Raw genomic sequence first — 17725 nt, 5'->3', positions numbered from 1 at the left:
GCGGGCCACAATAACCCCAGTCTTCAAAGAAGGCGATCCAACGAGTGTTAAAAACTACAGACCTATTAGCATACTTCCTACAGTATCCAAAGTATTTGAAAAAATCATTGCCCAACAGTTAAATCCTTTTCTAGAAAACTGCTTCTCAGAGTTACTGTGTGGCTTCAGAAAAGGGCACAGTACACAGCATGCTATATTGCGATTATTACATCTCTGGCAAAGGGCACTTGACGATTCAAATATTGTGGGTACTGTACTCATGGATTTATCTAAAGCTTATGATTGTCTACCCCCTGATTTACTTATCGCAAAGCTAGCAGCATATGGTGTAAACCATAATAGTCTATTATTTTTATATGATTATTTGACAAATCGCCAACATAGAGTTAAAATTGGAAATAGTTTAAGTAGTTTTTTATCTATTAGTATGGGTGTTCCTCAGGGATCCATTTTAGGCCCAATTCTTTTTAACATATTTTTAAACGATCTTTTACTCTCTACCCGCGAGGTTGAACTTTGTAACTTTGCCGATGACAACACCCTCTTTGCAATCGCACAAACCCTTGCTGAAGTTATTTTGAAACTTAATATCGAGATTCAAGATATTTTACACTGGTTTAAGATCAATGGGCTTGTTGCTAACCCTGGCAAGTTTCAAGTTATGTTTCTCGGTAGATTCGAACCTATACATATTTTTACTATAGGTAATATCAAAGTTAAAGTCAAAAATCAGGTTAAACTATTAGGTATATTTATTGATGACAAACTACGCTTTAGCTCTCACGTTGAATTGAAATGCCAAAATGCGGGAAACAAAATCAGCGCACTTAGACGCATCCGCCCCTTTCTTTCTCTGAAAACGGCGAAGGCTTTATGCCACGCCTATATATTCTCAAACTTTAACTATTGTCCACTAATCTGGATGAATTTTGTAAAACACAACAATAAGCAAATTCAGAAAATTCAACGTAGAGCATTGGCTGTAGTTCATCAAGATCATGACTCTAGTTTATCTCAATTATTAACTATATCTAAAACAGCATCTTTTCACATCAAATTCATTCTTAAAATCCTTGAAGAAATCTATAAAACTTTGAAAAAACAAAATCCCTTATTTCTAGCAAAACTTTTTACCATTAAAACTTCTGGCTTCAATCTAAGAAGAGGAGAACAGCTTATGCTACCTCCAGCAAACACTGTCAAGTTCGGTTTGCAATCTTTGAGTTTTGTCGGCTCTTTAATCTGGGATCGTCTCCCGAAGGATGTGAAAAGCTCTGCAACATTTAATATTTTTAGGGGAAAGCTAAAAATGCTTCCAGATAATTTTTGTACTTGTCCATTATGCAAATTGTGGTAAATAGCTATTTTTATGAAAGTTGGAATTTATTAGTAAACAGTCACGGCTGTAACTATTTAGGACACTAGGTCCTATCGTTGTTACCAACTGAAAATAAATTGATAATAATAATAATGTAAAATATCTTTAGAGAGAGAAAGCGAAATAATAAACTTCTTTCTTCTTTTTGACTCAGACTACTCTAACAGAAAACTTCCTTTCATGAAGACCAAATTCAATAACTGCGCTTGAAAATAATCTACAATATATATGTAAGCCCCCCCCCCTTCCTTGTTATCCCCCCTTTTTTCATGAAAATTTCTGATCCCCCTCTTCATTTTTTCGGGAAGGTGTCACCCCCCCCCCCCGGGGAGCGAACTATGTCTACACATGACAAAACGTCAAAAACAACGTATATTCAACGTCCATGACATCTATATAACGTTAAATGAACGTTGAAGTGACATTGTTGTGCCGACTTACCGTTAGGATTGAGTTTACGGAAAGCGCCGTGAACAATTTCCATTTCCGTGACGGAGAGACCGTACACCCAGCCGTATTGTGCAGCCAAGTTAAATGTCAAATCTCCGAAGCTCGGTATCCAACCAGCGCGCTCCCTGTCAAATAAAAATTCAATGTAGAAACCAGTTTGTCAATAAGGGTCTTATTTAGGGCGAACAGGCGAGTTTCGCCGGTCGAAGGCACGAGAAAAACAATTTAAAAAATTCGCCGGTCTAAAAGTTCGGTTGGCCCACATATTCATGCTAATAAATACACTGGGCTTGCTAAGAATTAAAAACACGAAAATTTCGAGCGGGATTTGAAATGGCTGTTGGGACAATATTGTTTGCCAACTGAGTACTTTATCGGTCCTTTTTACGCCAGCCCTTTTGGCGTTATTTTTTTGTCGCTGGTGTCATAAGAGCCGGCGCTAAATTAGGGCCGATTGGATACTTTGTAATACTAACTACTCACTTACCCAGATAAATTAACGAAGAAAGGCGCAACATTATCATCGTAGCAGCGGTCTAACTCACTCAAACAAATTCGTATAGTTTCTTCAGTGGTCGAATCTTTCGGCACACCCTAAAAAAAAGTAATGACAAGTGATAAGTATACCCATATCCAAGCACAAAAGTGAAATATACTCATATTCAAGCACAAAAGTGAAATATACCCATATCCAAGCACAAAAGTGAAATATACCCATATCCAAGCACAAAAGTGAAATATACCCATATCCAAGCACAAAAGTCAAAAAATATCTATATCTAAGCACAAAAGTTAAATATACCTATATCTAAGCACAAAAGTGAAATATACCTATATCTAAGCACAAAAGTGAAATATACCCATATCTAAGCACAAAAGTGAAATATACCCATATCCAAGCATAAAAGTGAAATATACCCATATCCAAGCACAAAAGTGAAATATACCCATATCCAAGCACAAAAGTGAAATATACCCATATCCAAGCACAAAAGTGAAATATACCCATATCCAAGCACAAAAGTGAAATATACCCATATCCAAGCACAAAAGTGAAATGTACCCATATCCAAGAGCAATTAGTGAAAAAAATACTCCCATAAAAGAACAATAGTGAAAAATGTACCCATATCCACAGAGAGTAAATCTTTTCTCAGGGCAACCTTGTATTACCACCCTACGTAATACGGCACTACATTGCAAACTACAATCATTATTTCTCAACTACTAAGCTCTGTACCTTAAATGCTTTTTATAAGAACAAACTATATAAGAACATAATGCTTCGATGGCCAAAATGTAAAGAACAAGTTAAGAACATTTTAAGGCTTCGCGGACTCTGAAACACCCAATATCTTAGGAACGTTGGCAAAAATGATTAGAATATAGCTAAAATAAGAATATGTTAAGAACATTTTTAGGCTTAAAACTCAAAAAGTTAAGAACACCCGAAGGCTTCAATAAGTTTTGGGTGTTTTTATAAAAAACGTGTGTAACTAAAGAACTCATCACAAAAAAGTAATGGTTGGTAAAAACAAATTCACCAAGTGACTTTTTCGTCCCTTTTATCCGACGATAATTTCTACCAATGGTTAAGTTCAAATATTATGAAGTATCTCACTTACCCATCTGAGATCGCATTCCACCAACCGTAATTTTCTTTGTTCACACCATAACCGAAGATCGGGAAAAACCTAAAACAAAAATAAGGAATAAACCTTAGCGTGGTGAGACTGGGTTCGAGTTTGCCAGGAAGGAATGACGTCAAAATGTCATTGCATTAAAGGTTTTGTTTAAAAAAAAGAGTGCCATCGTTTGCTTACTCATTAAATTTAATTCACAAGCTTTTTCACATTGGATTGACACGGATGTGGAGCAAGATTGGTCAAATAAAGAAAAACATTTTTTGCTTATATCAGCATAATATAACAACAGGCAGACACTGTCCTGATATGAAATATGTGTTTGATATGAAACGAGGCCACTTAGGTAAAAATAAAACCTTTAACATTCTGAACGACAACAAATTTTGACGTCATCTCCTTGTAGATTCGTTACCAGTACTCTCAGAAGCCGACCGCGCAGTTAAGCATTTATAGGTGTATTTTAAGACTATTAAATGCCAGTGTAATGTTTTGTCCCTTTGAAGGGATATTCGCAAGTAAGGATGTGGAAAACATGAATGGAGAAAAATGTCTTTCACTAGGCAAATATTTCTGGGAAAATTTGGGTATACAGTAAAAAAGACTAGTCTTTTGCATATTCTGGATAAAGTTTTTAGAACTTTTTTAAATTAAAATTTTAGTCCAATGTACGGGCAATTTTACGCATCATACGAATCCATCGACACACCCTTTTCGGTAAACAAGGGCAGTAACCACTGAACTTTATTTGTGTTATTTATTAAGTGTTATGAAAATTAAAAAGGTTAAGCCTATAAATATATAATACATTGTTAAAATAAGCTGAGGAAGGGGGCAGATAAACTTAGGATCAAGGCGTAGCATAGTATTCTTGAATAGTGGTAATAGTTAAGTTCTTATGTTAGACTAGACATAACAGAAAGTGCTCTATACAGTGCTTTATATACCTTGTACATACCTTTCTCTATATTGGCTAAATAAAAATTCTTGACCGGTGATGTTTGAAAGTGGCACCTTATGAACGGTAGCATTACTACAATGTTGGTGAAAATATTTTTGAACGGAGAATTTCATTGAATTATGAATTAACCCACATCGAGTAGTGAATTTTCTCCTGAAAGATGTGTTAGATGTACACGAAATATAGAATTTTTTAACATCAAAACTTTCGTCGTCTATTTTCTGGTCATGGTTTCTTGTAGTGCTACTATTAGAATACCACTAATCAAAGATGGTGGATATAACAAGGTCAGCATAGGCCATTTTATAGTCGAAATGAATCATGGGTAATCGGGACTAATTATACGCCTCCACAACGGCTTCCAGTTGGCAAGACGCGAAAATCTTCAAAAAATTTCAAAACTTTTGACCAATAGTAAGTCGTCATTAGCGCGCAGTTGTCCTGATTACCCATTACGCTTTGCGACTGTGAAATGGCCTATGGGCAGTAACTTTGCGGTAAAAAAGAAAGACTATAAAGCATACCTCTTTGACAAGAACTTCTCGTTCGTGGTGGAAATCTTTAAAGGTGGATGAGACGAATATACGGATAGTCCTCCAACCTTTTCTATTCTTTGTCGGTTCAACTCTGATGGCATTTTTCTCTGATGTCTTCTTCACGATAGCCCACATATCTTCAATCGTCTCTGGCAGCTATAAAGATAAAGTAAGAATATTCAAATTGAGTTTTTATAAGGAAACCCAAGAACCCCTTTTCCTTGGACCAATCTTCGTTGGTAATACCTTATCGGAGAAATTTTTGGTCCCTTGGGAATGAACTTTTCTACATTAGCGACTAGAGCTTCAGCGTGGTGGGCAGAAAACGATCACAATACGCCTTTTCGACCGTAGCCGCCAATTGCCGCGCGGGAATTTTTTGTCCACTTTATCCCACTAAAACTGTCCCAGTCCCTTTTTCGCACAAAAAAATGTGTCAAAAAAGGATTGGATCGAGTTTAGGGGGATAATTAAATAATTAAGTGGCACGCGCCCGACCGCGCGACTACGGTCGAAAAGGTGTATTTGATATAAGGTTACTGTGACCACCTTACCTGTTTGGCGGCCTCTTCGTAAGACAAAATATCAAAAAACTCAAATTCCTCCGAATCCTTGATTTTCACTTTCTTAATAATACGAGTCGCCGCTGCAGGGTGTGGTTTCTCAACAGGGGACTCAGTACTAGTCGCTGGATATTTTTGATGAGTTGAGGCCCGGGTACTAGGTTGATTATTGTTGTTATTGACAACAGAGTCGGCAATACAAGTTGTTTGAGTTTGTGACACTTCGTTTCGAGGATGGCGGTTATTTGAAATTACAGCCGTTGTGCTTTTAGAACCACCACATCCCATTATATCTATACTCTTTTAGAATATTTTTCTGGTTTTTTTTATATCTTTAGTTTTATATAAGAACAATTTATATAAGAACATATAGCTTTGATCACCGAAATATTGAGAACATTTGTGTCACCATAAGCAATTTGAAGTACAAATGAAATACGATCCTTTGCGTCCAAAAGTTAATATTTAAGATTATTCAATAAGAATTATTTCTATACTCTCTAGTAAATTTTCTGTTTTCTAATCTAGCAATCTAGACGACTAATTCAGATATAGTAGAAATAAAAGCAAAAATTAATGGAGGAAACAAAATCCCGTAACAATAATCGTATCATCATATACGACTCCAGTCTACTGTTTTCTAACCTTCAGTCGAGTACAAGTTTTATATAAGAACAGATGGCTTTGATGGCCAAAATATTGAGAGCAAGTTAAGAATATTATAAGACTTTGTGGACTCTAAAACTCCTAATTCTTAGTAAATGCACAAAATGGTGAAATTAAGAACACTTTAAGAACATTATTAGGCTTAAACCTCAAAAATTAAGAACATCCGAAGGCTTCAAAAAAATTTTGGGTGTTCTTATAAAAAAATGTGTATCAGTGTAGTAAAAGCAATTTTTCCTGCCAGATGGAACTTCAAATTTACACAACAGATAAGTCAAGAAACTTCCAAATTTTTTACTGAATTTTAAGACAGAAAATGCTTTTTCAGTACGCGTTTTTTTATAAGAACATCCAAAACTTTTGAAGCCTTGCAATGTTCTGAACATGTTCTTATTTTCACCATTTCGTGAGTATTTTTTGCCCATTTTCCCAAGACTTCGGATGATTTGGAGTCCCAAGACTTCGGATGATTTGGAGTCCCCAAAGCCTTGAAATTATCTTAACTTGTTCTTAATATTTTGGACATCGAAGCCTTATGTTCTTAGTTTGTTCTTATCAAAAAAAGTGTAATACCTTTTAAGAACTCTTTATCAATGTTTTAGTTATAACTTAGGGTCCTACAAAAATATAGGGAGTGGTCAGAAAGTATCTACTAGGGTGGGGTGGAGGATATTTTCAAAAATTCCAAAAGAATTCACAACCCCCCTTTATATCCTCCAAAAAATTTCAGCCCCTCTAACCAGTCAATATACCGCCCTCCTAATATAGAACCCCCCTAAAGACATGAAATTTTTTGAGACCCCCCCCCAGGGTGGGAAAAGAATTTTGACACCCCCTAGTAGATACTTTCTGACCACTACCTATATTTTGTTGAAATTCGTTTGTTCTTTTTTTTTTGCCACTTTGACCTTCATATTGTTCTTACCCTGTTCTTATTATTATGACAAACAGAGGTACTTTAGGCTTTCTATCCGAATTTTACTATATACAACCCTATCCATATGTTTGCCTAAAATTTAGCAATCTATTCTTAAACTTTTTTCTAAGGTTTTTTGAGCCTCATTGTTCTTATAAAAAAAAAGAGTGTACATCCATATAAAATCTCACAGGCTTATTCTACCTCCCACCATCCCAGATATATACCCTTCTTTTTAAAGGTTTTCTAACGCTTGAGTAAAACAAACCCATTTCTCACATATAATACTAAAAGGACTCAAATTTCAAACATCAAATATGTACATAACATAGCTTAGAGGGACATATAAAAAAAAACTTCAAATAAAACTTTTTTAAACTTTCTGTTTACATGAAACTTTATAGAAATCCTTGATGAAACAATTTAAGAAATGCTTTAAAAATAAATCCAAGACAGGTATTATTATTGTCAAAGTTTAAAAGAAAAAGAAAATCTCGGAGCAAAAGTTAGTATAATTTTCGAAAAAGGAAATTTTACACTTGCAAAGAATGTGTTTTGAAAATAAAAATAACAGAAAAAAGAGAAGAAAATAAAAAGCTAATAGTTGGATAGAGATGTAAAAAACTGATAAAGCCCTTCCCGTATAAGAATCAAAAATAAAACTTTTCGAAACAAACTTTTTATATCCAATTTCGAGCAAGAAACACACACTTCACAGGTCGTACTACTGCTTTCACAATTACATGCGCCATTTTGTATAAAATGTTAGATTTACCAAAATTGCCATGACAACACTTTATATTGGATTAATATTAATTGACAATGAACAATGAACAACACTGTTATAAAAATATATAATACATTGAAAGTGTTTTTAATTATTTATTTCAATGATTTTGAATGTTCCTATGGGAGAAAACCTATTTTCACTTTTTTACTAAAATGAGATTTCTCTTTAAATAAGGGACGCCTTACATTGTTAAAATTATCACGAGGTTATTCGATATTAAAGGTACATTTACACTTTTAGTAAGTAATCTTTTTAAAAATTAATTTATATCAGCTTTCTCGGAAATTCGTTAGCAATGTAATTTTTCAACGAAAATACGCAAAAAGACAGAAAAGGCACCAACCTTCTTATCTGGTACCAGATGTGGAAATATGCTACGACACGCTTTGCTCTGAAGGTCGGGCATATTTTAACATCTGGAAGGTTTGCATTACGGAATTTGACTTGACCGCGTTTGAACATTTTGTGAGGAGCTTGGAAACGATCAACAGCAAGTCAGCATCTAATTCCAAATCGGATGCGGGTGCTAGTCAGAAAATATAACACATCGGATTCGCATCAGATTTGTTATATTTTCTAGACTAGCACCATATTCAAAATGGTTCGGAATCATATTCATGTACTAGTAAACAAACATAAATAATCCCTAATTTAGCTTCATTTACATGAAAATACAACTTAAAACATGAATTTATTGCTTTTTCCTACTTACCTAGACATACTTAATATATAATACACTAACCTTTATAGTTTTCAGGGCAACAGTGCTCTGTAAAATTACAAAATTGGGCTGTTCTGTTGGTGTTGGTACACAAAAAGTGAGGTTTATCATTAGTAAAATACAAACTACCTATACAGAAGTCTGTAGGTCTTTCTGAAGACAAAATTATCTGTTTTGTACACATGTTTGTACTGCTGCTAGAGACTTTGACTGACTTTGACTGCTGTCGGTCAGTCGGTTGTGTTCAGTTGTCTGGCGGTCAACAGTCGTTTTGAAAGGACCGAACAAGATTACACCAACATGAAACTTACTGAAAAAGCATAAGGAACATACCTGTTACTGTTTCTTTATGATCTTTGAGTTTGGATTTGAGAAAAATCAGTAAAAATCAGTCCACCAAAAAAAAACAAAAAATAATCAACATTTGTGTGTAAAAAACCATCTTTAAAAGGTTGGTGCATTTACAGAAATTACACTGAATACTAAAAGTAATACTAAGAAAGCATAAAGACATTTATAATGTAAAAAAGTCCACCAAAACAAACCAAAAAACAACCAAAATCCAACAAAAGTTCTTCACGTACTTGCCCTTCTTGAATCCGAAATTTGCTTTGTCATTGAAGCGCCAAAACTATATAAATAAAATTAGTTTTTGACGGTCGGCGCAGCAGACATTTTCATGCTATTGCAGTCGGGACGAACAATGTTCTTGGCCAAGGGAAGATTAAGCCATTGAACCCGACTGTTGTCGGCACATCAAAGGGCCACTACTAAATCTCTCCGATGGTATATTGGTCCGCTCCTTTAGAGCTTTAGCGTGGGCGGCCGCCAATACGCCATCGGAATATCAGATAACCAACCTTCTCCTAGATTGCGCGGCCCGCGTGTTTTTTCATACAAACTCTAGATTGAAAGTAGCCTAGTTAACTAAGCCCGTATTCACAAGGCTAGGACACACGGCTTATGGCAATATAGCGTTTTTCGGCGCTTTAAAGATTTTTTATATTTACGGATTTTAAGTTTGCCTTGGAATACTGGCTTAGGGAAAGGGCGCGTTCATAATATGAACGCAGGATTCGGTGAGCTTCTGATTGGTCAGAGTGGGTCACGTGGTAAAAAATCGGGAGTTTTCGTTAGCGATAGAAGTTTATAATTATTTTATCAGAAAACGAGTAGAAGAGGATGGGACTCATTGAATGCAAGATCTTTCTTCGATTATATTATGATGGATATTTGGAATACTGTATCAGAAAAAGTTTTCAAGACCTGATCCCGACCTGATAGTGCTCCTCTTGTTTTTGGGAAGAATTGAACTGATGAAGAAAAAAGAATGCTATTCGTAGTAAAGACAGCAAAAGTTGCTTGTTTCCAGAATGGCAAATAATAAAGTAAAGATTTGTGATTGGACATTGACTATCGTATGTGGCAATATATAAGAGAGAGTACTTGTACAGATCCTATGCTGTAGTTCTGTATTCTGATCGGATTGCATGACATGATATTGTATCATACTGTAATGGATAGATGATAGACAGTTCTTGGTTTTTGACTGTTTTATGAATTTGAGACTTTATGCTCGATTTTACAGACAATGACATCTTTCGTTTTCGAAGAACATAAAACTGTCGGTGCTTATTTTCAGTGACAGCTATACGAATTCAAGACTCAAGAAAATGTTTTTTTTGGGGGGATTGATTACATACATTGTTTTGTATACGGTATTTTAGCCTGCTAGTCTAAAGTAATTTTTATTTACAGTATTTTGTTGAAGGTTATTTTTAAGATGAGCTTTGTAAAAATCATACAAAATACTTTTATGTCAAATCACAAAATTGTCACTCAAGGAACGAATTTGTCTCTTGTTGACTTTTCCATAAAACTTTTTGAAAAAAATGAAAAAATTTTTCCTTCACTCTCCATCGGCACACTTTACAATAGAATTTCATTTTATATTTTACAAAAGGAGCGCATAAACTGTAAGACGGAGAGTTTGTTTATCTAATCTTACAATAAGAGCCAATCAGAAGATAGAAAAAAAGACAAAATAAAAAAATTCTAAATAATGTTTTGATATTATGTTCTGTGTGTGGTGTGATTTCATATTTTTGATATGAAACGAATTAAGTCAACGACGAATAATTATGCAAATTATGTGAGTTTACGTTATCCCTCGCCGCGAAATTTGAATTGTCGTTGTTGTCAGTTGATAAGCTACCGAGTTTACTGTCCCTAAGCTAGTTATTCAGTCACAACTTAACCATCAGATTTATCCAAGTGACTGAATCAAACTAGCTTAGATTTCTAGGCTAGATTGAAAGTAACATTTATCGCTAGAATTCGAAAAAATGTAAAATACACGAACAAAGAATGGGCTAGATATATTCTGTTATCTGAAAGCATAAATTTTAAAGGCATCACTTTTTCTTACTCTTAGGTTCCAAATAAACGCTCCCCCCGCTTGTTAATTTTTCATAAATTTTCCAACCCCCCCCCCCCGTTTATTAATTTTTAAGAATATTTTCAGCTGTCAAAGAGCAGGCTCCTTATTTTGCTCTAAATAGCCTGATTTTAGCCTATTTTTACCTTATTTTTGGGTTTCAGAAGTACAATGTCCAACCCCCCCGTTTATTTGGGACCTAAGAATGCATGGGAGAGGATGAAGATTCCTCCCTATCCTTCAGCTTGAAACTTGATGGTACCCACCATTGGGAATTTATGAGCTATTGCTATGGGTGGTCCAAAAAGACTGAAAAAATATAAATTACCGACGGCATTTTATCAAGTGGTTGAGTTTAGGACTCTTTTCTGTATTCTTTGAAATGTAAGGAATTTATCAAGAACACTGACAGGGAAATTTCTATAATTGCTTTTTTTCGCCTTTAAAGGGACATAAAAGTAGTAAAATGTAAACATTGCGCAAACCACGTGTCATTAAAGAGAACAATTAAAATCACGTGTCCAAAACAAACTTGTAAAACAATTGAACAATCAAAATTAGCCATATTTGGTTTGATTTTTTATTTTGACATGTGACATTTGTTTTGATTTTGTATCTGCTGCATACAGTTTGTTTACAAATTTCGCAAGTACTGTAATGTCCCTTTAAATTTCTTTAAAATTCAATTTCGATTTTAGTAATTGATCAATAAGTTTTACCCGGATTTCTGAAATACCGAGACTCTGATGACGTTATAACGTCATAAATATTATATAAATAAGGGCAGGCCTTTCGACTTAAATGGTTAGTATTGATTAGTATCAGGACCATCAATTAAGAATGCATATTTTTAATCATAATTAAATGGTGAAATAAGTTAAAGGGTAAAACCCGATAATTTTTAACCACTTTGTGACGTGATTAAAGTGAGCACTCAACACAGCAGGCCTGCTGATAGACATCAATAGAGATGTGGAAAAAGGGCAATAGGTATTTCAATTAAAGGAGTACCGTGAATTAAAAGGTTAAAATGAATGTCAAAAGCCAATTGCATATTATTTTGTTGTTAAGAGATTAAACTGCTGACAAGACGTATAAATTTTTTTGGTATAAATATCGTAAACATCCGGTAATCACAGTTTATTGGATTGGTTGAAGCCTGCGTTTTCTTGATGGGGACGAGATGGAGTTTTTACAAGCTCTTATTTGGTTTGGTTGGTCGTTAACCAGTAATAAATCAATTTTGTTATTTTTTAAGAACACGTCATTCTTATTACTTCAAATGACCAATTATTAAAGTATCTTATAAAAACTCCATCTCATCTGCCTTGATGAATGTTATTCGAGGTTATGATGAAAAGAATAAGGTGGAGTATAACACCCCTGTCTCACCCCTGTCAGTCTGTGCCACTAACTCGATCGGGAAGATTCTTCCGAAATGGGAAGAACCTTCCCGAACGGGAAGAAGTTATTCTAATTTTTTCTGCCCATTTGGGAAGATTCTTCCTCTTTGGGAAGTTGAAAATTGACTGAATCTTCGGCGAAGCTGTACGATGACCGGCGAAAGTTGAAATTTTTTGGAGGTGAAAAAACATCAAATTTTAAGGTTTTTCACCGAAAGAAAAGTAAACTTTACCGTAGAAATCTTGTTAAATTGTGAAAAAAACTGCGTAAACTTCCCAAACGGGAAGTTCCAACCCGATCGAGTTTTCCTTATTTTCCCGCTTCTTCCCGATCTGGAAGTCCGTTTTTTAACTCTTACCCGTTTGGGTGTCAAGTCAATTTCCCGTTCGGGTAGGTTCTACCCATTTCGGAAGAATCTTCCCATTTCGGAAGAATCTTCCCGATCGAGTTAGTGGCACAGACTGCCTGTCTGACTTGGTGAGAATTTCTTCAGCCATAGGAGATTAATGGAGACGTATTTTTATAAGAACATCCAAAAATTTTTGAAGCCTTTGGATATTCTAACTTTTCAAGTTTAGCCTTAACCCTTTAAGTGCCGATGTCGTATATATACGACATGGGCTATATAGGAGGGCGAAGCCCTCCTGTAATGCCCAGTTTGATTTAGAAATCGTTATTTTTGGTCGAACTCGTAGGAATTAGATTGTCCTTTATGGTCAAGCAAAAAAAATTTCAAAAGTGAGTCTTTCCAGCGAGATTTTAAGCGAAAAAGTCAAAAAAATGCAAAAAATTGACAAAAATTCACTTTTTTGAGATTCTGACCGTTTTTTGACTATTTTTGGTCAACGAGTGATCCGAGAACCTCCAAATTTGGCCCTGTTTTACTTTATTCTGTCTAATTCCCTAACCTACCCCCCCCCTTGGCCGCCGCCCACCACGCCCTTCCTAAATCGGGCGGCGCCGAAGGCGCCTAAAAGAAAGAGGAGACTCTAAGCTATCCAACGAGCTATATACGAGCTTCTAATTCATTCTAGATCAGAAGATATAAGCCCTTAAAGTTTGAACTAGCAATTTTTAAAAAAAAACTTAGAAAAAAGGACCCTGGCACTCAAAGGGTTAAAATGTTCTTATTTTCCCATTTTGTGAATATTTTTGTCCATTTTTCTAAGAAATCGGGTCTTTTAGAGTCTGCAAAGCCTTAAGTTGTTCTTAACTTGTTCTTAATATTTTGGCTTCGAAGCCTTATGTTCTTATATAGTTTGTTCTTATGAAAGAAACGTGTATATTGTCGATCGAGATGAAAAATGCCTGTTTTAATAGATCAGTTTCAAATACTTTTTAGTTACATATCTCACAAATTCATAAAAAAGGTTTCTTAAAATTTTTCTTTTTGTCCTAGGGGAGGAGAGTTGAGTGTAAAATTTCACTGGGAATGAAACTTCAGGGAAGATTAGAAGATTAACTCTAATGTAAAGTAAAGGTATATTTTCCAAGGTATATTTTCATTTTCTGCGTAAATCTTCTCATTCGATTGTTGAGCAAACTTTTGGGAAGATAGCCTCAAGTACGGTAGCTTCAATGGAAGGCTTTTATAAGCTATATACTTTTAGTTTCAGTATGAAGCTTGTTGAAGTTAGGCTAGTACTAGTTAGGCTATTACTAACGGAAGTTGTGGTGCAAGACTTGATCTGTATGACGTTTGGAAAGTCATCTTAATCTGAACATTCAGTTTTGACCAACAAGGAAAATGTCCAATTTAGGAGAAATCAGAACTTAACAAAAAAGTGTTTTGATTTTTGGGGGAACCTTTGACAAAAAAATATTTCGAATCATAACAATAGTCTAAGCCTTTCATAACAAACAATTATGGTGACGTCACTTTTTGTTTTCCTTAATAATTGACGTTATCAAATAGAGTTTTGAACACAGATATCTTAAATTTAACAATAGATCAGACCAAGTACGGCTGTTTGGATTGGCGGCCGCCCACGCTAAAGCACTAAAGGAGCGGGCCAATCTACGATCGGAGAGGAATGATAGTCGGCCTTTGATTAGCCTATATCTATCCCAACACGCGATTTTTTGATCACTCGGTGTCGAGGAAAAAGCCGTCATCTGGTACACGCAAGCCTTTGATATGCCACATCCCCAGTCAGGTTCAACTACCATTCGCCTAAAGGTAAAAAAATTTCGGTTGGACCCGCCAATCCCCAAAAACGAGGGCTGGGTTACCAGCCCTCCCGCTGCAAAATCATTGACGCGGTCTTGCAAAATTCCGTAATCCAAACCTTCCAAATGTTGAAAATTTGCCCGACCTTTAGAGCTTTAGCGTGTCGGATGAAAATTTCTGCATCTGGGTGTCAGATAAGCTTTACAGGTGCTGCATAGGAAAGTAGTAGTTTTCAAATAGGGTTTTACATTTCAAGGTCTTTGTCGCCAGTGATGATTCACGTTTTTCAAACGTGAAAACTATATAACAACACATGGCTTGGATGGTCAAAATGCTAAGAACATTTAAAGGCTTTGCGGACTCGAAAACACCTGATTCTTGAGGAAAATGGATCAAAATGTTCACAAATCGTCGCTGTAAAATAAGAGTGCCTTATGTCCATTTTTGACATTTTGAGGAAATAGCATTTTAAGTATTCTCATGTTTGTAGTATTGGACATAAGGCACTCTTATTTTACAGCGACGAAATGGAGAAAATAAGAACATTTCAAGAGCATTTTTATTAGGCTTATAAAACCCAAAAAGTTAAGAACATCAGAAGGCTTCAAAAAAAAAATAATACTGATAATCGAGGCTCCACGATCCATTTTTCAAGTAACCTGAAAATTGGACTGGTACTTCATGGTCAAGCCCTTCAAAACGTTTCACTTTTCTCAAAAGCGGTCTAGCAGCGATCAAATTTATAATTCTAATGATCCTAAGTTTTTGTTTCAAAGTTGCCTTCATAGGGTTAAGGTTTGTCGTTCTTTTTGTCGCTTTTTAATAGTTATTTGTCGTTCGTTTTAGATGGTCTAGAAACGTTAGATGAACAGTCTCCTAGCCGCTCTCGACCGGTCCTGGCCGTTTTAAACGGTCCAAGTATTTGAAAGTAACAATGACATCGAAACATCTGGGACCGGTCCAATTTTTATAAATAGACAATTATTCTAGACTGTTCTCTAGTGATGCCAATATTCATACAAAAAAGATGGCCTAAAATTCTTAGAAAATCTCGGAAGATAATATAATAGCTCCATCTGGCCTTTCTTATCTTCTGATATCTGCGGTTTCTACGGATTAAAGGCACTGCGAAGAGTTTTAAAAACAACTGCAATAATAGTCTAGCATGCTAGATGACTAATTCGGACAAAGTTTAAAAAAATAACAAAAAATATACACAAACTGATATTATCTCGTAACCATATGTATTATCAAATTATTTACTGTAATACGTTTTTTTTATGAGAACATTTTTCAATTTTTGATGCCTTTGGATGTTCTTAACTTTTTGGGTTTTAAGCCTAAAAATGTTCATAACATGTTCTTATTTTCGCAATTTTTTGAGTATTTCTGTCCATTTTCCTAAGAAATTGGGTGTTTTAGAGTCCGAGAAGCCTTAAAATGTTCTTAACATTTTAGCCATTGAAGCCTTATGTATGTTCTTCTCGGGTTTTAAACCTAAAAATGTTCTTAAAATGTTCTTGTTTTCTCCATTTTGTGACCATTTTACCCATTTTCCTAAAAGATCGGGTGTTTTCGAGTCAGCAAAGCCTTATAATGTTCTTAAATTGTTTTTAGCATTATGACCATCGAAGCTTTATATTCTTGTATAGTTTGTTCTTATTAAAAAATGTGTACAGGGATTATAGACGACTCCAGTACTACTGCGACAACAGAAAAATAAAAGAATAGTGGTTATATACTTTAAATTAGATGACCTATTGTAGTCTAAAGCATTCTATTTGTGAAGAAATGCCATTTTTCTAGCAGTGCAGTATTTGATCAAGAGACATTACTGGCCATTACTGTAAAAGCAGTATATGAATTTTGTCTTCCTTGAACGTTTAAGTTTGCAGACACTAGACCCCCATTTGGCATCAGTACAATAGCTTTTTTCATGTATTGATTAAAACTGTTCTGCACTGGCTGATTCAATACAATAGAGCAAGTACGTCAGAAATATGCGAATGAGTGCAAGAACGCTCGTTAAAAGACAATGAAATGACAATACACCGTTTAGTAGTGACGACTGCGCACGCGTCCAAACAATTTTTCATTGTTTTGATTTTAGCGACCACTCTTTCCCGTAAAAAAAATTCGGTTCTCGTATAAGGAAACCTAGCAGAGAAACAGTAAATAAGAAACTCCTTTTAATCATAACTTCCTTTCCTCTAGATGAATTTTTGAGAAATTTTCAGGAGAGATCCATAAATCTATCATTGATATCATGTTCAAATATCTAAACCATTCTCTTTAAAGGAAAGAAAAAAATTGGCAAAGTTTACATTCCTCTAATCATAGTGTGCACCCCCCCTAAATTAAGGGGGGGTTGTTGATTTGGGTTCAAAATCTTTAGGTGGAACTTCCAATTTTTTGGATTTCCAGGGTGGGGGCAGGATTAGGTGGGACCTGATTTTTTAAGGTGGGACTAAGGTGGTTTGGTTGTAAAATTGAAACATCTCATCAACATCAATCAATGATATATAACTTTAGTAGTTACCTTTTACTATTGAAACCTAGTGGATAATCTTGTACATATGACCTGTCTACTTGAAAGAAGACTTAAGTTTTGCTTCCTAAATTCTGCTGGGAATTCAAATTTTTCAAAATCTTAGTGGGGGATATACTTAGTGGTGGGACCATGCATGATTGATTCTAGATGGGGGTTTTAATGTGTGCTGGGACCTTATTTTTTTGGTGGGACCTGGACCTGCACACTATGAGTCTAACCTTCCACAGTACTAAAGTGCGCATTTTTACCTACCGTTTTCACGGTGGAACACGGTGGAGATAGCGAGACTCTTAAACGGTGTATTACAAATCTCTCCATCTGATAAGTTCGACATGATCTAAAACCGAATGTTCTGCCTTTATACAACTCTGTACCAGAGTGTATCACACGTTTATCACTTTCACTAAAATGCTATTTTCTTGCTTCAGGGTGCATGTTAAATTTTGGTCGGGCTTGAATTGTAACTTAGGAATGCCTTAAGAATATTTCAAGATGATTTTCACCAAAATTGAAGAATATCCATGATGAAATTAAAAACA

General features: G+C 35.2%; 1 protein-coding gene across 2 annotated transcripts in view; it reads right to left on the bottom strand.

Moving 5' to 3' along the window:
- Window positions 1–17725, bottom strand: part of LOC136813151 (telomerase protein component 1-like) — an 89007-nt gene that overhangs the window by 31337 nt on the left and 39945 nt on the right. The window contains exons 1-5 of one of the 2 annotated variants that reach the window (XM_067069681.1): window positions 5523–5880; window positions 4957–5124; window positions 3454–3522; window positions 2316–2422; window positions 1820–1953 (exon numbers count right to left, since the gene is read on the bottom strand). In XM_067069681.1, the coding sequence (XP_066925782.1) occupies window positions 1820–1953; window positions 2316–2422; window positions 3454–3522; window positions 4957–5124; window positions 5523–5819 (775 nt within the window). In that variant the 5' untranslated portion in view covers window positions 5820–5880. Of the gene's footprint in view, window positions 1–1819; window positions 1954–2315; window positions 2423–3453; window positions 3523–4956; window positions 5125–5522; window positions 5881–17725 lie in introns of those variants that run through there. The other variant, XM_067069682.1, reaches the window with a different exon arrangement.

Source organism: Clytia hemisphaerica, unplaced genomic scaffold, assembly GCF_902728285.1.
Source record: "Clytia hemisphaerica strain Z4C2 unplaced genomic scaffold, Clytia hemisphaerica genome assembly, whole genome shotgun sequence".
Classification (NCBI taxonomy): Eukaryota; Metazoa; Cnidaria; class Hydrozoa; order Leptothecata; family Clytiidae; genus Clytia; species Clytia hemisphaerica.
This window is presented reverse-complemented; position numbering and strand designations above follow the sequence as displayed.